The sequence below is a fragment of the Myotis yumanensis genome, unplaced genomic scaffold (assembly GCF_028538775.1).
Source record: "Myotis yumanensis isolate MYYU_CA2020_CCGP unplaced genomic scaffold, mMyoYum1.0.hap1 SCAF_2, whole genome shotgun sequence".
In the NCBI taxonomy this organism is placed as follows: Eukaryota; Metazoa; Chordata; class Mammalia; order Chiroptera; family Vespertilionidae; genus Myotis; species Myotis yumanensis.
In genome coordinates this window covers 89,530,120-89,553,794 of record NW_027223753.1, presented here as the reverse complement: position 1 = coordinate 89,553,794, position 23,675 = coordinate 89,530,120, and the positions used below count along the sequence as shown (strand labels likewise).

At 43.3% G+C, this 23,675-nt stretch overlaps 1 protein-coding gene across 4 annotated transcripts in view; it reads left to right on the top strand.

Annotated features, from left to right (window-relative positions):
- The window catches only part of RREB1 (ras responsive element binding protein 1), a 147,639-nt gene that overhangs the window by 72,026 nt on the left and 51,938 nt on the right, over positions 1-23,675 (top strand). For all 4 annotated transcript variants that reach the window (XR_011470281.1, XM_070405780.1, XM_070405781.1 and 1 more), the window contains 2 exons: positions 4,752-4,841; positions 5,825-5,988. Coding sequence is in view for 3 of the 4 variants with exons in the window: in XM_070405780.1 (XP_070261881.1) it covers positions 4,752-4,841; positions 5,825-5,988 (254 nt within the window). In the remaining variant the exon portion in view is untranslated. The remainder of the gene's footprint in view (positions 1-4,751; positions 4,842-5,824; positions 5,989-23,675) is intronic.

The window sequence follows — 23,675 nt, the reverse complement described above, 5'->3', positions numbered from 1 at the left end:
AATGAGTGGGCAGGGATACGGAGGATTAATGATGTAGTCAAAGTCCAGTCCTCTCCGTTGGGAAATGAGAGGGATCTTTTAATTGACATACAAAGGGGGCACTTGCAAAGTGGTTGCTATCCTGTTAAGCAGCATGTTCAACGAAGCTCAAGGAGTGAGGTAGAGAGTACACAGTTCTCATTTCTTCTCTGAATCCATATGATATGAACCAGCTCCTCCACATTTAGTTTTTGGTTTATCGGATTTAATGGGGTTATACCAAACCCTCAGGGAGTAGGCAGTCTTAAATTTGTCTAGATACCAGAAATGGAGATGAAAGTAAACTTGCTGGGATTTTTTAAATTAAAAATTTTTTTATTAACAATCCTACAGTGACTGTTATTATACAGAATTGTCTGAGTACATCTATGATGGTTTTCTATCAATTCTTAGAAGTAAAACATTAATTAAGGCTTTCGATATAATTTGCCCTCCAGAAAAAGTTGTACCAGCCTAAAATCCCTCCAGCAGCGTGGGAGAGTGTCTGTTTCTCCACACCTTTCTCAAGGCTAAACACTTGGCAGAATTAAACAGTGTTTTAGGGTTGGAGCATTGATACCTTTTTCTCTCTTTTTTTTCCTTGTCTCTGCGTGCCTCTCTTCCTATGGGTCCTTGAGAAAATACTCAGCCTGCATGACTGTGGCCTGAGTCAAGAAGGAGTGCTAGCTCTGGGAAGAAAAGGTTTATTTCCACTCTCACATGACTGTCTGTCCATCCATCTGTTCGTTCATCTCTCTATCCATTCACTCGTTTCATGGTATATGCCAGCTCCTATTTCCAGCCAGGTACTGCACCACGGGATCAGGCATTTTGGGATGAATGAGATAGAAAGGTCATTGTCTTCTCTTCCTTTGCTGTTCTACCAGGAGTAAGTGGTAGGTAGGGATCACCACCTCTTTAAATAGCCCGGCACTGCTCTGCTCAGGCAGAGTCTGCACAAGTGCGGGCTCCAGTCCTTTCCCAGTGGTTCAGAGACGACAAGTAGAGCCATAGGAGGGGACACACAGCTCTTCAGTCCCTGGGTGGTAACTGGGAGTGACTGTGTAAGTGTGGTGCAGGAAATGGGACAGGTGTGTGCCTCGGCTATTTGTCACCTACCCCCTGTGCCTCTAGGGTTCCTTGGGTTCTTTGGGGCACTGGCTCAGTTTTTGAAGGGGAGGTCTGGGCCAGAGGTAAAAAGGGAAAGACAGTGCACAGGAGAAAAAACAAACAGAATGCAGTGGGGAGAGAGCGCTTCATCCTCACCTGGGAGTGGGCGGGGAGGGCTGCCACGGAGCCCTGGGAGGAGTCCCATGAGCAATAGCACCAAGTTCCAGGGCAGATTAGCCCGAGCTGGACACCGGCATGGATGCCAGAGCGTTTCGCTATGGAATGGTTAGTTATCACATTAGCTGCTAATTTTATCTGTCAGCTCAGGAAGTGTGCTCTTTCCACTAGCGTGGCCCCAATAACTGGGTTCAGAATTCTCCAGTAGGGCTTCTCCCAGCATCATGATGCTGCCTTTTCTATTGAAAACTAAATCCGAGTTCACAGCCTTCCTTCCCCCAGAGTACCGTGGATTTTGTGGGCTGGAGTCACAGGCTGCGGCATGCCACTGCCAGGCTCAGAGCACGTTTGGGCCCGAGTTCATGATAAGCCCCAGAAGCAGTGCCAGGTAGCCCCATGAGCTGCTCTGACTGCTTCTCCCTCAAGGTGAATGAAAGGTGATTTTTTTTTTTTTTTTATTTGCCTCCTCAAGGAGCTGGTCTCTTGGAGACTTGGCTTTTTAACATGTATTTACATCCTACTGATGAATCTTTCGCTAAAAAAATTTTAGTATATCGTATTGCTAATCTAATAATTCATCAAAAAGACCCAAGACTGAATTTTGGCCTGGCTGTGAGGCATTTCTCATTATGATTGTGAGTGCTCGTATTTTGTCATTGCCACTTTTGTTTTTGGTTTTTCCGTTTGGTGGTTCTTGGCCAGCTCCATTCTAAGTGTAGTAGCACTGGGCTGAGAAGGTAGGACACCCCAGACACACATTATACCCCTGTGAGGAGTGCAAGTCGCTAGACTCAGTGACACTTGCAGGCTTTTTACTATCTCTGGGTTAATCAACTTCCTTAGAATTGATAGCTGTAATTTTTTTTTTAAATTTGAGAGTGAAAAATGTATGACATACCTAGGTCTCAGACCCAGTGCCACAGACTAGGAAAAGGTGACTTACCCACAGGGGCTGCTTTCCAAGACACCCAGTGGATGCCTGAAACTGTAGATGGGACCGAACCCCATATATGCTATGACTTTCCCCATACATACAAGCCTTTTCACGTAAGGAAGCATCTTTTGGCTTCTCTTTGGCACATTTGATTGCCAGCATCACTACTATTGCACTGTGGGGCCATCACTAAGTAAAATAAGGGCGACTTGAACACAAGCACTGCAAAATACCTCAACAGTCAATCGGATACCCAAGACAGCCACTGAGTGACAGTGTATGCAGCCTGGGATGCTGGACACAGGAATGATTCACGTCCCAGCAGAGGGCAGGATGGCATGAGAGTTCATCATACTACTCAGAAGGGCAGGAAATTTAAACATATGGATAGTTTATTTTGGAAATTTTCCGTTTAATATTTTTGGACCGTAGTTGCCCATGGGTACCTACAACCATGAAATATGAAACTGCAGATAAGGAGGGACTACTGTGCTTAAAACGAGGTCTGCTAGTCTTTGAAGAGAGAGAACCACTATAGGCAGCTATACAGTAGACATCATGCATGCACTCCACCTCGTCTGGTTGATGGTGCATTTGTTGTTATAGTCTTCAGGGTGACTTGTATTTTCATCATCTCTCATAAGCCAGCCTCAACGGCATTTCTTTTCTGTGCCTTGGAGCTCATCTTTTTATTTTATTTTTTTCCTTTTTTTTTGTCAGACTTCTATAACAGTGGTTTAGGGCAGGGGTCCTCAAACTTTTTAAACAGAGGGCCAGTTCACTGTCCCTCAGATAGTTGGAGGGCCGGACTATAGTTTAAAAAAAAAACTATGAATAAATTCCTATGCACACTGCACATATCTTATTTTGAAGTAAAAAAACAAAACGGGAACAAATACAATATTTGTATTTGCATGTGGCCCGCGGGCCGTAGTTTGAGGACCCCTGGTTTAGGGCATGGGCTGTCGAGCAGCTGGCCTGAGTTTTAATTCTGGATCTATGTAATAGTTCACTGATTTGGGGCAGGTTACTTGCCTCTCTGTACCCCAGTTTCCTCATCCAGAAAATGGGGTCCATAATAGTGGCTATTTTTTGAGTGGTTGTAAAAAAATTGATAATTTTATATGTACAGAGTTTAGCACATAGTAAGTGTTCAATAATTGGTGTTATTTGCGAGGAACAGAAACTCATTCAAATGAGCACAAGGAAAAAGAGGTCTGTTGAAAATGCCCACGGGTCCAGCCCTCCCCTCTTTCACAGGCTGCTCTGTCTCCCACTCCATTAGCACATCCAGCTGCACGTTGTGGCTGGGGCTCACCATGCTGCTGGGTCTGGCCCCAACCCTACATGCACTGTAATTCAAGTGCTGCTGATCACCTAACTTAGTAACCTAGTCAACCCCACACCTGGGCACATACCAACATCTCCTGGGAGCCTGTGAAACAAATTCCTGGGGTTCAGCTCCCCTCACCCCAGTGATTCTGACTCAGTCTGTTGTGAGTCTGATCTAGAAATCTCAGGAAGCTCCCAGGTGATTCTGCTGATCTTCGGAAACCCATGGATCTTAGTCTCTAAGCATCTCAATTCCACATTCCTGAGAATGGCATCCAGGCCTTGATCCCGTTAGTTTTGGGGATGAGGACAGACCTGAGGTGCTCAGGGATTGTGTGTTGAGAAGGGTGTGACAGGCATGTCCATGACAAAGCTCCAGGAATTATTTTGAAAGGAGTTGTGTAGGTAGTAAAGGAGCTTGTCATTTTCCTTAAAAAGGTAAAATATATTGCTTCAAGGAAGCTTGTCCTGTCCTGTGTGTTTTGAGGGAACAAAAATGGGTCACTTCCCCAAGCACTGAGCTTGTTCTTTTGTCGCCTCTGTGGGAGTCTTCATTTTAGATTTTTAGTCGCTATCACAGCATTCTTATTCTTATTTACTATTTATGAACGGTGTTAAGCAGGTGCTAGCAGGGAGTAAAAGGGCCAAGTTGGTGCCTGTTGGGCACACAGCTGGGCCCGGAGGCCTTCCACCATTAGGAGGTGTCATGAGAACTTCATTACCTCTCATGTGTCCTTGGGAGGCCCGAGGACAGGTGGAAAAGAGTAGCTGGAGCCTGGGTCGGATTTGGGGAGAAATACATTCCTTTCCTAGCTCTGCCTTGACTTAATGCTTAATTTTTCGCCATCACTGATGATTAATTAAATGGTGTATGTCTAATAAGAATACTAATATTTATTGAGCACTTACCCTGTGCCAGGCACTAGTCCAGTACTTTATGTGTGTCAGCTGAATTAATCCTCATCACAATGTGATGTGGTAGATGCTGTTACTTTCCCATTTTACAAATGAGGAAACTGAGGGCCAACAGGACGGTGACTTGTCCAAACGCATACCAGACAGGCTCCAGAGCCCATCCTCTTAGCCGTCTCATTGCTACGGCCCATGAGACACAGGTGCTCATGGCAGACAGAAGAGGCACCAGGTGCAATTGATTCTCCCTTTTATTATGTCTTTTCAGGAAATGAAAGAAGAGAAGTCTTCCTACAACTGCCCCCTGTGTGAAAAGATTTGCACTACACAGCACCAGTTAACTATGCACATTCGTCAGGTTTGCTACTGCTTTTATATTTTTGTTTTAAATCATTCTTCATTAAGAGAGGACCAAGTAATTTGGTATCAGTATATGAATTGTGGCTGTGTTTAATTTCAGTTTAATATTTCAATTATTTTGCGAGGTAGTTATGAAATAATTTTTGTGTGTGTGATTGTGACAAAGTCCCAGATCAACACAGAATTCCTTTTCAGAATTTAGCAAATACCGAATTCACTGACCACATGTAGCAGAAGACTGCATGGTATGTGACTCGTCAGTATGAACCAAACCCCTTACAGAACAGGAAATTGTAGATGTACACCCTGCTCTTTATGTTGTACCAGCCTCATGTCGTGCAGCAGGGCATTGACTTGATTTGGGATCTCATTTGGTTTTTCCTCTTTATTATGAGAGTTTTCCTTCTCCCTCACCTGTTATAACTGATTCATGACAAAGTACTGATGGCTCTAGTGACATTATTCAAGTTAGAGTGTGGCGCTAAAAAATAACATCATTTACTGATTTGGGTTTGGATGGAAATGTTCCTTCTTAACCTGTTTCAGAGGCCAGACCTCTCTCAACTGTGCAGATTTCAGTTCTTCCCTGGCAGCAAGACTGAGTCATCAGACTTGAAGAATGGACACTGACAATGGGAGGACCACAGTTCACCTGTTTGCTGTAGAGCTGACAGTCTTCCTGTTCGTGTTAATAGAGTGGTCAGTTCATCCATATGTGTCTCCAAGAAAGACCTTCAAAGATTCAAACTCTCTCTGAGTCTTGTAGAAGTATTTTTCAAAACCGAAACATGGAAATAGAAGAAGATCATACAGAACCTTTATTTGCCTGTGTTGCTGATCAGTCTTGACATTCAGGAAGATATTTAAAATGAAACAAAAAAATAGCTGAGAAGCTTTACTGGTTTTATTATAAAGCTTTGAATTTGTGTTACTGAGTCTTGGCCCATCTTAAGTGACCACTTGTGTGATTGCTTTCTGCAGCACAACACAGACACCGGAGGGGCAGACCATTCGTGCAGCATCTGCGGGAAGTCTCTGAGCTCGGCCAGCTCCCTGGACCGCCACATGCTGGTGCACTCTGGCGAGAGGCCTTACAAGTGCACTGTGTGTGGCCAGTCTTTTACCACCAATGGGAACATGCACAGGTGGGTGAGGGCCGCTGTGGCCTGGTGGCTTCTCAGCCATGATCAGAGAGAGGACTTGCCTGGAAACATTAAGAGTTCTGAATCCCGTTCACTGTATGGAAAAGCCAGAGATGGTTTTTGCTTGTTCATACTAACTCCGGAGCATTAGAGGTGTCTCATCATGGGAAACAGAAGTACCTGGGCTAGGTCTTTGGCCCTTTGGGGATTAGGGTGAAACACCAAGTCCTTCCCCTTTGCCAGTTGCTATTTCTTTGTTCAGGTGCCAGAGGTGGGCAGCTTATCAGATACAGAGGAACCCTCAAGGAATAGCACAGTAACCTTTGCCTTTTAAAAACTAGTTGCATATGCATCCTAGGTTCCCTGCAGGTGTTTTTCTTACGAAAAATTTCTGGGACCTTTGAATAAATAGTTAAGTTGCCTGGTCCTGGAGCTTTAGGGTAAGAGAGGATAAAAGAAGAAATAGAAAATCTAATAAATGTCAGGAATTTGCTTCTGAGGAGGAGAGAGACTCACTCAGAAGTGGGAGGGAGCTCAGTGGTGGGCATATTAAAATTCTGTGGTATGAGCCCATGGGAAGTATACTTTATAGAATGATTACATATGTTTTGAGGGGTTAGAATAGACTTTTTGTTGTTGTTAATCCTCACCCAAGGTTATTTTTTCCATTGAGTTTTAGAGAGTGAGAGGGAGGGGGTGGAGAGAGAGAGAGGGAGAGAGAAACATTGATGTGAGAGAGTCATATGATGGGTTGCCTCCTGAAAGCACCCAGACTGGGGCCAGAGATTGAACCTGGGTTGCATGGGCAGGTGCTCTAACCACTGTGCAGCACCAGCTAGAGCAGAACAGACTTTTTAAATGTTTTTGTTTTAGCACAAACATTTTAGGAACATTAGAATTCTAGGAAGATTTTTTTAAAGGGACTCAAAATTTTACCTTCTCAGAAAATCAGGCTATTTTTATTTTTCTGTATTCTTTTCTAGGCTTTCTTTTTTGGGGGTGGGGTGGGGGTTAAGCCTCACCTGAGGATATTTTTTCCATTGATTTTTAGAGAGTGGAAGGGAGAGGGGTAGAAAGAAACATCATCGATGTTAGAGAGACACATGGATTGGTTGCCTCCCACATGTGCCCCAACCAGGGCCACGGATGGAGCCTGCAACTGAGGTACGTGCCCTTCACTGGAATCAAACTCAGGACCCTTCAGTCTGAAGGCCGACCCTCTATACATTGAGCCAAACCAGCCAGGGCATACTGCTTTCTTTTTAAAAGTTGACCAACATCTTGTTTTTCATATTTATTTCAAAAGAAATATGTGTGAAATTGATGTTTTAGTACATGTAAATACTAATATGATATGGTCCATTTATTCCACCTAAAATCATTTCATGAACTACTGATGGTATACTTGGAACATACAAACATAATGGTAAATTTCTGGATTCTGAAATTAGGCACCTGATTTCAAATGTCAGCTCTGCCGCTTGTAAATTTCCCATTCTTGAGCAAGTTACTTAACCTATGTACCTCAGTTACCTCCTCTTTAACACAAGATTTTTAATATCATCCATGTCATTGTACTAAGATGAGGATTAGGAAATAAGGAGTTCAGCACATATCTATTACTTGCATTTCTTAGTAAAACTGCAATAATTTAAAGCCTAGGAATTTCTCAGTCTGCGCTAGACGTTAGAATATAGTATGACTCTCTGAAAGGTATCAATATTTTAAAGAATATTTACAAAGTGCTTTACTTTTTTTTCCCCCATAAAAAGTTCAGTTTTCTCTCTTTGCTCCTCCTCTTCTCGTAGGAGTTTTGGGTATAAAGAAGGAAGTGAATACTGTTGCTATTTTAAAATACATATTACCTTTTAGCTTTTTGCTTTTTTGTCGCCATATCAGCCTGTTGGTGACTTTGCCTTCTCTTTGCCATTTTATTTTGTTTTGCCTGCAGCTCCTGTCTACCTCATACCTCCCAAAAAGGACTCCCTCATACATTCGCCCTCTTAAAATCTGGGCTTAGAGTGTTGTTGCCTGTCCCCTTCTGGGGCAGTTCCCCTGCTTTCTCCTACTGAATCTCCTGCTCAGGGGGACTCCCCAGCTCTTATTTGGCAGTGGGCAATGGAGTGCATTCCCTCCTCCTGGCTGCTTTAGCCCTGACTACTTACTGCTTATGATACTCCATGAGCCATCTCTGGTCTTAGGCCCAATCACACCTGATTTAAAAAATTTCTAATTATAACTAAAGTTACAGTGCACTATGCATCTGGCACTGGACTAAATTTCTATTTATTTGTTTACATCTTTATGATATATAATTTATATACTATTCATTACATTTTACCCACCTAAAGTATGCAATTCAATGGGTTTAGTATATTCACAGAATTAATGCAGGCATCACTCTAATCAATTTTATATTTTCACCACCCCCAAAAGAAACCCATACCTATAAGCAATCACTTCTCATTACATCCCACCCTCCACCCTGGGAAAACACTAATCTGCTTTCTGTCTTTGGATTTTCATATTCTGGACAGTTCATATAAATGGAATTATATAATTATGGTCTTCTGTGACTGGCTGCTTTCACTTAGCATAATGTTTTCAAGATTGCTGTATGTTGTATGTAGCATGTGTCAGTACTTCATTCTTTTTTGTTGTCAGATGATAGCCCATTGTGTGGGTACCACATTTTACTTACCTCTTCAGTTGGTGGGCATTTGAGTCATTTCCACTTTTTGGCTATTATGAATAATGCTGCTATGAACATTGAACAGTTTTTTGTGTGGAAGCATGTGTTTATTTCTCCTGGGTAGATACTTAGGAGTGGGATTACTGAGACATGTGGTAACTCCATATTTAACATTTTGAGGAACTATCCCACTGTTTCCTATAGCAGCTGTACCATCATTTTATATTCCCACCAGCAGTGGATGAGGGTTCCAATTTTTCCGTATCTTGTTAACAGTTGTTACTATTTGTCTCTGTCTTTTTCATTACAGCTCTCCTAATAGGTGTGAAATGGAATAGGTGTGAGTTACATAATTTTAATTCTTACACTTACATCTATGATCTATTTGGGGTTAATATTTGCATAGTGTGTAAGGAAGGGGTCCAAGTTCAGTCTTTTGCACTATTTGTTAGAAAGACTTTTCTTTCCCAGTTGAATTGTCTCATTGACCATAAATACAAGGATTTAGATCTGTTCTCGCAGTTCTGTTCCCTTGATCTCTATGTCTTCCCTGAGGCTAACATGATATTAATTACTGTTGCTTTTTGGTAAGTTTTGAAATTGAGAGGTATGGAACCTCTAACTTAGATCTTTTTCAAGATTGTTTTGGCTATTCTGAGTTGCTTGCATTTCTATATGAATTTTAGGATTAGCTTGTCAGGTGTTCGTTTTTGTTTTTTGTTTTTTCCAAAAAAGGCAACTGAAATAATTACAGGGATTGCAAAATGTGTGGATCAATTTGGGGGCATTGCCATCATAATATTAAATTTTTAATCATGGAATATTTTCCATTTACGTAGATATTACTTGATTTCTTTCAACTATTTTTCAGAGGCAAGTTTTATATTTTGTTAAATTTATTCCTAAGCTTTATTCTTTTTGGTGGTATTGGAAGTGGAATTGTTTTTTAATTTAATTTCATTTTTTTAATATGTTTTTCATTGATATTTTTTAGAGAGAGAGGAAGGGAAAGGGATAGAGAGATAGAAACATCAATGCGAGAGAAACATCAATTGGCTGCTTCCTGCTTGCACCCACTGGGGTTTGAGCAAATCCAGGCCTGTGCCCTGACTGGAAATTGAACTGGTGACCTCTTGGTTTATGGGTCGACGCTCAACCACTGAGCCCCACTGGCTAGGCTAATTTCATTGTTTGATTGTGCGTTGCTAGTGTATAAAAGTACAGTTCAGCCCTAGCCAGTTTGGCTCACTGGATAGAGCATCGGCCTGGGGACTAAGGGGTCCCAGGTTCGATTCCGGTCAAGGGCATGTACCTTGGTTGCAGGCACATCCCCAGTAGGAGGTATGCAGGAGGCAGCTGATCGATGCTTCTCTCTCATCGATGTTTCTAACTCTCTATCCCTCTCCCTTCCTCTCTGTAAAAATCAGTAAAATATATTTTTTTAAAAAAGTACAGTTCAGACTTTGTATTGATCTCATTTCCTACAATTTTGCTGATTCATTCTAACAGTTACTTAGTGAATTCCTTAGGCTTTTCTGTATACAAGATCATGTCATCTGCAAATAGAGATAGTTGTACTTCTTCCTTTGAAAGTAATCTGGATGCCTTTTCATTTATTTTTCTTGCCTGCTAGCCCTCATTAGATCCTCCAGCGCAATGTTAAATATAGGTGGAGAGAATGGACATCATTGTCTTATTTCTGATCTTAGGGAGAAAGTATTCAATCTTTTCCCATTAAATATGATGGTAGTTGTGGGTTTTTCATAAATGTCCTTTAATCAGTTTGAGGTTCCTTTCTTTTCATGGTTTGCAGAGTGTTTTTATCACGAAAGGCTGTTGGATTTTGTCAAATGCTTTTTCTGCATTTTACTGAGATAGTCAAGTTTTGGATGTTAAACTAACTTTATTCCTGGGATAAATCCCACTTGGTCACAATGTATAATTATTTTCATATATTGATGGATTTGATTTGCTAGTATTTTTTTTTTGCCAGTATTCATGAGAGAGATTGGTCTGTAGTGTTCTTTTCTTATGATATCCTTATCTGTTTTTTTTTATCAGGGTAATTAATACAAGCTTCATAGAGTGAGTCAGGATATATTTCCTCCTTTTTTTTTTTTTAAAGACTTTGTGAAGAGTTGTATTAAGTCTTGAAATAGTTGGTGGGATTCGCCATTGAAGTCACGTGGGCTTTTCTTTCTCAGAAGTTTTTAAATTACTAATTCAGTCTCTTGTGATAGGTCTGTTCACATTTCTATTTTTTCTTGAGTCAGTTTCAGTAGTTTATGTGTTTTCTATAAGTTGTCTAATTGGTTGGCATACAGTTGTTCATAGCATCCCTCCCATAATGCTTTTTATTCTGTGAAATGAGTGGTGTTCTATCTTCTTTTATTTATGATTTTAACTAGAGACCCGGTGCACAAATTCGTGCACGGGTGGGGCCCCTCTGGGTGGCCTGCAGGGATCAGGCCAAAACCCACAGTACAACGCCGCCTGCAGCTTCTACCTGCTACTCCCACTCATCCCAGCCCCACTGCGCCTGCTGTGGGCTCACGCCCAATCAGCCCCAATCAGGAGAGACGAGTGCCCTGAGTCTGGCACCCTCCCAAAGGGAGTAGCCTGCGGGATCAGGCTGAAACCGGCTCTCAGACATCCCCCAATGGGTCCCAGAGTGCGAGAGGGCACAGGCCAGGCCGAGGGACCCCACTGGTGCATGATTAGACCACTGAGGGACTGCAGGAGGGCTCTAGAGCGTATCTGACCCCGTCTTGCCCAGTCCTGATTGGGACCGGCCAGGGAGGGACGTGGGAGGGCTCCAAGGCATGTCCGGCCCATCTCGCTCAGTCCCAATCAGCCAGACCCCAGCAGCAAGCTAACCTACCAGTCAGAGCATCTGCCCCCTGATGGTCAGTGTACATCATAGCAACTGGTCAACTGTCTGCCCCTTGGTGGTCAGTGCTCGTAATAGTGACTGGTCGACCAGTCGACTGTCTTCCCCCTGGTGGGTCAGTGCACATCATAGTGAGCGATTGAGTGGCCTTAGCATATCATTAGCATATTACGCTTTGGTTGGTTGAACAGTCGACCAGTCACCAGACAACCAGACACTTAGCATATTAGACTTTTATTATATAGGATAATTTGAGTCTTTTTTATTTTTTTTCCTTAGTCTAGCTAAACACTTGTCAACATTATTGGTCTTTTCAAAGAAATAACTTTTGGTTTTGTTGATTTTCCTCTTCCTTTTCTATGTTCTATTTTATTAATTTTTTGCTATAAACGTTATTTCCCTCACTCTGCTCGTTTTAGGTTTAGTTTGCTCTTTTCCCAGTGCTTTAAGGTAGAGAAGATAAGGTTTTTTATTTGAGAACTTTTTTTTAACATAGGCATTTACAGCTATAAATTTCCCTTTAAACATTGCTATAGTTGCATCCCATAAGTTTTTGTGTGTTGTGTTGTTTGTCTATACATGGATAGACTTAAAAATGATTATGAATGTTTAATAGCACAGCCCATGATATTATCTTAATATACATGTCTCATTTATGAACAGCATATATTGGAGTTGTTGGTAAATTACTGTTTATAAATATTTTTTTAAAGAAAGCCCTAGGGATGTTTGTTTGTGTAATTTGGGGTTTTGTGCTGATTTTACTTATTGTGCATCATCTTGGTTTGGAGGAGAGGACTAATTGTTGGGGACCAAGTGCTAGTCCTAATTCTGCAGAACTTTGTAGCAATTGCTTAATTTTTCCGTACTTTAACAAAATGCCATAGTAAAACCTCATTTAGAACTTGCGCTAAAAAATGTCGTAATGTTTGTGAAAGCATTCTGAAGGCCTACAGTATACTATGGAAATGTCTCTGATGGGGGGGGCGGTGTTTCTGAGTTTGTATTGTTAGTGTGCAAGGCACCCTTGTGATAATCTGTGGGCGGTGTGCCACTCTTAGCTGTGTGACCCTGGACAAGTTATTGGACCCTCTCTGTGTCTCAGTTAACTTCATTTGTAGAAGGCAGTGATATCTGTCCTCACATGGGGACATTGTGGGGATTCATGAACTAATCCATGCAGAGCACTTAGGATAACGTTTGTTAAATAATAGTTATAACTAAATGGCCGCTGATGTTGTTTGTGCCACTGAGGGAAATACACCAAGTAAGCATTCGTGGAATGCCAGAGAATAAACAGAGGTGGTTTTGTCTTTGTTTTACTTCTTACTATATGAAATCTGTAATTTCAAAAACAACACTTACTTAGCATATTTGAGTTTATCACACGACATTTATGTTCTCTGCAGAAAATTGCAAATAATGGGTTAAAAGAATATTTGTTTTTTGGTAATCAGTCATAATCATTACCATCTTCATTTGTTGGTGAAACTGTACTTTCAGAAAAAAATTATGAAAATGTGAAAACAGTTACAAAAATGTGCCACAGAGAGTAGAGTTAGATTTATTTGTCCCGGTGGATCTGTTCCAGAATCCGAAACTCGAATGGTGAGCTGAGATCTCTCCTAGCACATACCTGTGTTACATTAATCAGGGGCCAGAGCTGTCCCGGGATGTATGTGCAGGAATGAAACAGAGTCATGAAAACCCAAACTGATTAGCTTGCATCCTGGCTTGATTTTGAAAGCATGGAAGGAAGTCAGTGGACTGTGAGTTTTGTGTTGAAGACCAGAGTTCTTGTTCTCATTTTCCTTCTGTTGCTTCTGCTGCCCAAGGTCTGAGGACCAGCAGGACTGAGTAGAGCCAGAGCTGCCTGCGGGGCGCCAGAGCCCATGCTGCGCTGCGGGGCTAGGGACCCTCCAGCTGCGCTTCCCTTGCTCTGAGTGCCGAGGATTGTGCAGGGCCCCTGCTTTGACAGGATTCCCTGTGTGTGGATTTGAAGATGTATTTCTCTGAGGCTTAGTTCCATAAGGCTGGTTTAGGAGCATGTAGTTCACCTGCCTCAGCCTCCTGCTCACCCCTCCCCCGTTCTGAAGGTCATCTGCACATGCACATGTGACACGTATCTCCTCGTGCGCATTCCTCCAGGTCGGCCTTGCCTGCTGGTATTTACTGTGAGCAGCTGCTGTGGGAGACAGGTCTGGGCTCCACCCAGACCTGTGTTGCTGGCAACACTCAGGAAGCTCGCTCTGCATCTTACAGCATGTACAGTGAGGACCCCAGGACCTCCATCCTTTTCAGTTTTGGGTTATTTTTAACTGATATTGATGTACTCGTAATCACCCCCTTGATAGAACAACTCACTTTATTTCCTTTAAGCACTAGTCATGAGGATATGTTAGTTATCTTTATTTATACGGTGAGTCTTTTTTTTTTTCTTAAATTGATTGATTTTAGAGAGGAAGGAAGGAAGAAAAGAGAGGGAGGAAGGGGGAGGGAGGGGGAGGGAGGGAGGGAGATAGAGAGAGAGAGAGAGAGAGAGAGAGAGAGAGAGAAAGAAAGAAAAAGAAAGAAAGAAAAAGAAAGAAAGAAAGAAAAAAGAAAAGAAAAGAAGAAAAGAAAAGAAAAGAAAAGAAAAGAAAAGAAAAGAAACATTGATTTGTTGTTCCACTTATTTATGCATTCATTGGTTGATTCTTTTTTTTTTTTTTTTTTTTTTTTAAATATATTTTATTGATTTTTTACATAGAGGAAGGGAGAGAGATAGAGAGTTAGAAACATCGATGAGAGAGAAACATCGACCAGCTGCCTCCTGCACACCCCCTATTGGGGATGTGCCCACAATCAAGGTACATGCCCTTGACCGGAATCGAACCTGGGACCCTTGAGTTCGCAGGCTGATGCTCTATCCACCGAGCCAAACCAGCTAGGGCCATTGGTTGATTCTTGTATGTGCCCTGACTGGGCATCAAAACCACAACCTTGGCATATCAGGATGGTGCTCTGACTAAACTACCCGGCCTGGGCACGAGTCAGTCTTTTTGTAGAGTTTCCTTTATCTTAGTTTTATGAGAGGACCATCAGCACATAATCATCCCAACAGAATTGTTAGTAAAAGAAAATAAACTTCATAGAATCAGGTAGCATATTAAGTTATGTTAATCATGTTGACAGTTGCATTGTAAGCTCTGATAAAGCCCATAACTTATAATTTAATTCTAGTAAATAAATTTAAATGACATTTTAAAAGTAAACGTATGTTTAGTAACTAGGGAGACTAGAGTTGATGCAAATTCGAGCTCATTTTGAAAACGGTTGATGAAGAGACCATCTCAATTTATTAGCATATCTGGTATAGTATTTCACGTTGCCACTTCCCTGTCTGCGGATTTTTGTGTTTTTGAGGTTTGAAAATTCTTTATCCCAAACCTTTCTAACCACAGCTTAGTTCCTGATCAGAATAACTGGTTGCCATCAAGTACAAAATATGTATCACGGAAACATCACCGCAGCTCCAGCTTTTAACTTCCCAGAACGCTTTATCAGTTGCTCCCACGTTGAAAATTTGGATTGAGTGGTGCTTGTCTTCCAAAACAAACTTGGGAAACTGAGCCAGGGCCCGCCCTTGGGAGAGCTGGATGTAGGAAAAAGGGCATGGAGCTTTATGCTTTGCAAAAGTTTCCGGAAAGTACTGGGCTGCAGAGCTTTGAAGAAGTAATGATACTTGAAAAGAGAGGATTGAAACAGCCCTTATTCAGAAGAAATCCTATCTCTGAAATGGGTGTTTTTTATTTATTTATTTTTGCAAACTGTGATTGCCTTGGGAAAATATGAAATTAACTCCCACTTTGCTCCTTGTTTTACAAACTGTAGACCTAAGCTATGGAGTGTATGTTACGGTAAGAACACGCTGAAGTCCCTGGCAGGAGCAAACTTTCCTAACTAACTCCTCCATTTATTCTCTGTGAAGAGCAGGGATGTGTTCTCATTTCTGCTGTGGCACTACGAGGGTGAGGATGAGGGAGGGAAATCACTGGAACTTGCTCTAGTTGTTTGCCACGGGCTCTCCTCTGCAGCGGCCGTGGCTTTCTGTGTTGCTGAGTGCAGGAGACAGACCCAAGGATGCTGTGGGGTAGTCAGTCTTCAGGAGCAGAGGCTTATGTGTCCCTGTGGTGCTGGAAGAAAACATTTCGCTGCACAGAAATGCGACCTGCTCGTGACAAATGAGACCACGAAGGCTCTGGATTTATCGCCACTCTCCAATGCATGGGCAGAGCCAGCCTTGGCACGCACAGCCCAACTTGGGTATTTGAACAGGTGGCCAGCATTAAAGGACAGAGGAGCAGAGGCAGGACAGTGTCTTGGAAGGGGATAGTCGCTTCCTTACCCTCAGAGCCCAGCAAGAGGAAGGCCCCGTGAACTTGTGTCGTGGTAATACCGAATTTCTAAAGGCACGCTGTAGCTAGCTTTAGTGCCTGCCTCCTGCTCCGGAGTGGAGGTGACCACTCAGAGTCAGCTAGTCCATCTTGAAACAGGTCTTAGTCACCAGGTGCCTGCTCCCCTGACAAACTCCTGTGGGGGAAGGAAGGTGTCGTGCTAGTTCACATGGGAAGAAATTATTTTTAGGATAAAAATCTGTGTGTCACCCAACCCAGGACAATATGAACATTTGTTTCCTTTGAAATACCTGTTTAAAAAGGTAAGATGGTTATATAATAACATTTCAGTTACCTACAATACTGGATGAAAATATCTCTTGAGACTGCCCAGAGGCCTTGGCACATTCCGTCCACTGACAGTGACCAGTGCTCTGTGACCACACATGCAGCTCTCTGTGAAGATGGTTGAGGGCTGTGCACATGAGGTGATAATGCTACAGACACAGCACAACCCTGTGAACTGGCCTTGACATACGACCCTCACATGGTGGGTGCTCAGTGAGTACTTGGTAGTGTCCTGGGCACCCAGGCAGTTTCTGTACATTTAGTACTCTGTGTACTGAAATAGACACAATTTGGGTGTAGTTTAAAAAACATTTCTTTAATAAGCATTGAAACTGTTTTTAACTATAAAAAATAATTCTAGGCTGTTGTTTGATTATTTTTAAATGTTGTTAGTCTTTCTTTACATCTCGACTGGAATTGAAACCCGTTTGCTCTGATTTCAACTTCAATAGTGGTTTAAATAAAGGTGGCCTCTCTGTGTGTCCTCAGAGCACTTCCTTCCTCTCGGGGGGGGCCTATAACGATGCTCCACGGATGGTGAAGGGAGCCTCCCTTTCTTCATCTAAAGATGAACATTTTGCTCACAGAGTTTGTTGTTGTGAGAATTAAATGCTATGATATACACCCAAGCCTCTGGTTCACATAAGATGTTCAACAAATTATAGTTTCCTTCCTTTCCCGTCTCCCTAAGAAAACTTAACCCATCAGTGCCTTCCACATGCTGGTAGCCAGTGTACTTAGAAAACCCAGGAATTAGACTCTGTGTACCCTTCAACCTGGAGGGTCCAGAGGCTGTGTTCTAAGAACCCAACAGTCTGAGACGGTGTTTTGGGAAGTAGCTGTGTGCCTTATGCCTAAATTTCTTTTACCAAAGTGTGCAAATCTGTACTATTCGAATGCCTTTTGGAGGGATTTCTTGTTCTGAGGTGTTTTTACATTTCTCATGTGAATTAGCATGTATACCAACAGATGAGCATTTGTGGTCCCTTTCAGAATTCTTTACATCTTAGTAATGTTCACAGCGTAGGAAGCTATCATTATTCCCTGAGAAAAAGAACAGGTTGGTAGAAATAGGGAATTGTGACCTTGCACACCTGAAACTAATATAATGTATGTCCATTATACCTCAACTTAAAAATAAGGACCGGTCATAGAGATTTGCCACAGAATTGTATTACTCAAGTAAGATAAAAAGCATAAGAAAATAGCAAAGCTGACAGTTGATGCATTTCAGTTGACAGTCTCTTGTGCAGACTTATCGTATTTGCTGACATTCTCTAAAACATTTCCCTTCTACTTTGGTTTTTTTTTTTTCTTTTTCAATATTCCTTAACAGTCAAAATAATTGGGGTATTTTTTAAAAAGGATATTTCAAAAATGTGCTCACTTTTGATTCTGCATTTTTTTCTGGAGGGCAGTTATGCCAAAGAGCTCTCTCATAAAACTTCCCAAGCTTGGGACACCGGGGAAGCCTTTTTCATACTGAAACTGATTCTCGAATTTACGATCTGCTTCATAATTAAATAGTTGACTATCACTTGGCTGGATGGATGCTGATATTTATAACAGGTTCTCTTCTGTTTGGCAGAGGCGGTGATGGTCTATTCATTTGTTTTGGAGATTAAGCAGACGCAGAAAAAATGTTCTCTTGCATGCAGGCAGTATGGTGGTTTTGACATATCTTGTTGAAATATTTCAAAAGTTCAGTTGCACCAAGTAAGACTGATGAATGGCATCGCAGTCTGGAGCACCTTTGCTTGCCCACACTTGAACAGCCTGGCATTTGTGAGAGCTGGAAATTAGGTCACAGAAGGGAAGGTATGTGTTTGCTGGGGATAGGAGGAGGAGTGGAGAGCTGGCCGCTGCTCTGGAGTGCCCTGTTCTCCTCTCCCACCATGCCCTCTCTGCTGTCCTGACAACTCTGAGCAGATCCTGAGTGTGTCCAGTCTAGTGTTATAATACCATAGTATTAAAGTGAAGAGGAGGAGGAAGAGGAGGGCGAGCCTGGTCACCTGCGTCAGATCACAGACTTAAACCTGCAGGTGCTGGCCGCAGTCCCACCACAGCACGTCCTGCTTTATGCCTTGCATTTTTCCGCCTTTGTTTAAATATTCAACCTGTCCAACCTGTTTGGGCGGAACAAGCTGGTGCTAGCAAACATCTAAACGTGCCCACTCACTGTCAACGTTTTTCTGATTTGTTAAGGAAGGTGATTAGCAGCAAAATCTGCCCCCACCCTCTACTAAAAAGTAAACCAGCAGCACAGAAATGTTAGGATACACGCGTAGCACATTGAGTCCTACTCAACCTCCTCTTGGGCGTGTGCATTGTACCCGTGGGTCTCTCCCCTTTGGCATCCTCGAAGACACTGGGTTGATGGAGAGCTTGTTGGCTTTCAGTGGAGAGAGATTTTGTATTTCCTAAATGGGGTTCATTGGTATGTGGTGTCAGCACTTAATTCTTCAAAGGGATTGTTCTAGTTCTACAGGTGGGAACATTGAGGTCTACAATGTTACGGGGTTCAGCTAAGATCGGAAGCAAACCTTGGCCCCTTCTTTCTGGCTCCTTCTCTCCCTGGCTCCCAGTGCTGGAACAGCGTGCTCCTCTCCCTGCAGCACATCACCTGGCGATGCGTCACCTGTGGCCAACAGAGACCCAGTGTGTGCCTCCTTAATCCCATATTAGAGAAAAGGTGACTGCACTGCTACCATCGCGCAGGGGCTCTGTCGCTGATTGGTGCTCACAGGTGACGTTTCTCTTTGGATTCATTTTCGTGATTTCTCTCTCAGAGATGAATTGATGGTGGTACCCCGTTCCTTCTCTGCTCTTTCTCTCTGCCCCTAATAATATGACATGGTGTCCCCGTAGTGGTGGTGACTCCCCCACACTCCTCCCTGCTCCCAGCACTCACCCTCCATTCCCCCGGTGGCGGCAGGCCATCCAGGAGGGCCATCCTAAGCACTACTTGTTCCTCTTCTGGAAGCAGCCCAGCAGCAGCAAACAGTGACTTGGCACCACCTTACTGTGGCGATAATCATCTCTTCCTCCTCTGCAAGAAGAAAGAGGATGTGAAGAACTAGCTTCTGCCATCTTAAAGTTAAAGCGGATTCCCTCAGGGCTAGAGTGAGAAAAGGTCTTGGTGACTTCAGCATTTCCATTCTGCCATGAAACTGAGGTTTGGGGGTTGGCCTAACTGCTGTTCCTTAGCTGTTTGCCACAGAAGCACTCTCCAGCTGAGGGGATGGTGGTGGCTTCCCTTAGGGATGATGGTGTTCTCACTGCGACCATAGGTCCCCGAGTCCTGCTGCAGGGCCTACTCTGAGTGTGGAATTGGGACCCCAGCTGTATGGGAAGGTGGAAGAAATTCAGGGAGCATAGCCTGGGGAAGGAGCGTAGCCTGGGAAGCTGCCTAAAGAAAAGTGGCAACTTTCTACTTATTTCTCCGGATTAGCACAGGGAAGTTCAGGCAAGGCCATCATCTCTGCACGGATGGGAGAGTTCTCTTTGGGTGTGATAGAGGTCAACTCATCCTACCTCTGAGGTCTTTTATTTGTTTTTTAAGAATTTGTGATTTTATATGGCAATATATACTGTGTATTTTTGTGGGCATTATTAAAAGATATCCAGGGAGCCAGATAGTGACAGAAGCATGTTATAACAAATGAAAATTTTAACAGAACTAGGAAAAATAGTACATGAGGTTTTAGGGTGTACTGATTCTGAAGCATGATAGTTAGGAACAGAGTCTAGAATTGCGATTTTCTTAAGGTTGATATTTATTGGTATGGGTCACCTGCCAGGCTTTCCTACGCTGAGTTTGAAAGTCAGGAGAGGGGGACGGAGCTTCAGAGTGAGCAGTGAAGGGCCCTCTATTTCCTGAGCAGACAGTCAGTAACTGGAAGACCTTGTACCTCGATTCTGATGTGTGGTCAGCAGCTTCCAATATCAGCATGGCAGTGGGGGAAAGGAAGGCAGTAGCCAAAAGGTTGCCTTTCTCCTACCTGAAGGATGGCTTGGGAGATTGGGAACATTGAGGGAAAATACTCTTCAGGCATCATCCTTTCAGCTCTGTCGATCAACAGGGAAGTGTTTGTACAAAGATCTTAGGTGAGACCAAGATGGAGTAGGAATTACCATCTCCCTCGTGATGAAGGAGACAGGAGCTGATGGGACAGGAGAGCAGGCCTGGGGGTCCAGCCAGAAATGCAGTCTCGAATCGGGGTGGAGAGCTCTGGCTGAGGAGCCGTGGAGATGGTGAGACTGAACCCCTACTTTGAGTTAAGATTCCTTAACTTTGTATGGAGTTTCGATTCATGGCACCACCAGAATGTCGGGCTGCAGCCAACAAGGCAACAAGTGGGACGTGGTCTTTTAGACACCTCCCTCCCTCATCTTTTGCCCCTGAGCAGAGACAAAGGCAGCAGGATTAAACTTAAGTATTAGCACTAAGATGCAATCCTTGCCTTCGCCCTTGCCTGTGCTGGTCACATTGCCCGTGTCAGAGCATGTGGAATCCCACTGGCTCATGTTGGGGTGGGTGCAGCGTCCCGGCATTTCAGGAAGCGCATCCTGAGAGCCTTGGGAGCAATCTGGTGGAGGCATTTCCACAACCAGCCTACAGACAGCAGGAACGCCTCCCTGCGGTTTGCACTTCACGCTAGGCTGACTTCTAGATCTTTCTGAGAGTGCTGTCTCCTGGGTCAGCAAGGCTGCTTACACCATTGTCCAACCTTCCTCCGCACCCAGGCACAGCTGGTGTGACCTGCTTTCTGGATAAGCATGACTGAGCCTGAACAACACCCGAATTACTAGAAGGTGCCTTTGAGCTCACAGGTGGGGCCACACTGGGAATGGCTTGATTGATGCCATCCTCTACCCCTCCACCCCCCACCCCATTCACCTCCATCTTCACTCCCCATCCCCTCATTTGGTGGCACAGGACTCTGTGGACATTACAAGTGTCTCTCACAGCTCCCCACCCTAAACTCTCCCTCTAAACTTGTTACAGAAACATACACTAATCTTTCTGCAGGCTTTCTTTTTTTTGGCCCACATATAGGTTGTAGAGCTGTGGTGCTTCTGAATCTCATTCATTCTCTCTGGTTGTCACAAGACTTTGCTGGAAAAGCAGAGCGAGCACACGAGGTAGGAATGGAGATGTGTCTGTGATCAGGCTGCAAAAACCCGTTTTAAACCTGTTGACTTGAGTTTGGCGGCCCCGAGCGGTACTGGGTACAGCTTGTGTACAGTAAACTTGCACAAGGTCTACTGGTGAGCCAGGGAGAGGTTTAATGCTTATATCCAAAAAATGTCAATATCTGAGTCAAAAAGTTAACCAGATCCTCGAACCGTATGAAGGGTTAGAATTTCCCTGTCATCTAGTGACTCACACATGACCTGGAGGGTGTGTGGACACCCGGGGTGCTGGGGCCAGGCCTGAGAACGTGCATTTGTAACAGGCTCCCGGGTGACGCTCATGTTGCTGGTTAGAGGACCACAGCTTGAAAATTAGTGTGCTCTAGGAGGCTGGTAGTATTCTCCTGGTACATTTCACAGATGTGAAAACTGAAGCTGAGGTCACCTAAGTAACTTGGGGAGTCTCCATGGTTTCCAGGTGGTAGAGCCAGGACTCAGCCTGTGCAGGTCTTGCAGCTCCCAGACTGCCTAAGACTTCAGTGCCATCACGTGGTCGCTCTGCCTCCTACACTGTCTTCCCACTTGAATTTGCTTTTTTTCATCTATCCCAATCCCTGCTGGCTTCTCAGAGCAAGCCAGTGCTTGAAAGGTTAAGAGTTTACCTGTGTTTCCAAATCTACAGATTTACATACCTAAGAAAGGTCAGCAGAAAGTTCCCGTATTTGGAACTGGAAATGAGGAAGTTCAGGGAGGAAGGGAGGGTCTGTCTCCTTTGAGTTACTGGGTTGGCGTTCGGCTCTTGTACTAGGTGTATCTGGTTTAGCTCTGATATATTCCTTACTCTTCTGGACAGCACACCCTAGATACAATGGATCTTTTCACATTTTAGAAAATAAATGGTTATGGGAGGAAAACTTGGGAGTTGAAAATCAGCATCCGTCTCAAAATTCAAAGTAGGCTCTTATCAGTGCTAAAAAGACTCCAATTTAAACTGTTTTCCTGGTTTAGGAAACATCTGCAGCATTTGTTTGGTTGTTACTGTAAAAGCCACTCTGGGTGTTATGAACAGCAGAAAGCAAAAACGTCACTTGACTCTTAAAGGAGCTCTGATAAAATTCATTCCTCAGACCAGGTGTGGCAGGATTTCTACTACTGAAGTGGTATACCTCCAAAAGAAAATTCTAGAATTTTATGCAAAAAGCAGATGCTTACCTTGAGTTTGCATTAACTTCTCTCTGCTGTGAATGTAGGTATAGTCTTTAATGCATGAATACAGGTTAATTCTAGTAGAGAAAACATTAGCATGTGTCCTCAGTGTTCACAATGGGGTGTTTTTTATTAAAGGCTCTTCAGTATAGCATTGTTTACTGTATAGTCTCCTATCGAGTTTGTGAACATTAAATCCTATTAAAGGAAACTTAGAAGGTGTCTCGGAAACTGAGGACATACATTGTAGTGATATTGCAGGTGTAACAGATTTTCTGCATATTTACTTCATCCTGCCCTCCATTCAATGATTTCAACAAATACTTATTCATTCCTTTATTCAGCCATTTTGGCAAATATTTATTGACCACCTACTATGTGCCACCAGGGGCTAGTGCAGAGAAGGTGAAGTATACTTCACCACCTGAACATTGCATATTTCTCATCCTGGTCAGTGTGGAAAGTGTGAAAAGGTGTTAACTGTTTAGGTGCAGAATGGAGGAGACGGCTCTTAGGAACTAAAGTTGTGGCGTTGCTGTTAAACACACACAAGGAAACCCCAGCTCTGTTTACACAGCCTCTGGAGGTGGTGGTCCCAGCCCTGGGGCTTTCACTCTCGGACCACATCCACGTTGGTACTCACTTCTGACCCAACATTTTCTGAAGGATGTTCACACACTGGAGAGTATTCCAAGGTTAGTAGTGATTGGCATCATTCGACAGATGAGAGAACTGGCTGAAGGAGCTGGAGTTGTTTAATTTTAAGGAAGCTTTGGAGAAAGGCAGTCATCATTCTGAATGTAGACTGATTCTGTGTTGCCCCTGAGGACAGATAGACAAAGAAGGACAGAATTTTTGGCTTCACATGGGGAAGATGATTTTAGCAATTAGCACTTGAAAATGGAGAGGTCCTTGTGCTGGAAGTAGTTACAGAACTAAGTGATGGTGTGTCTACTGTGTTTATATTTGAACAATGGTAGTGAGAACTTTCTGTGCTGAGTGGGAAGCTGGACAGCATCTCAGCTCCCTTCCAGTTCTGAGG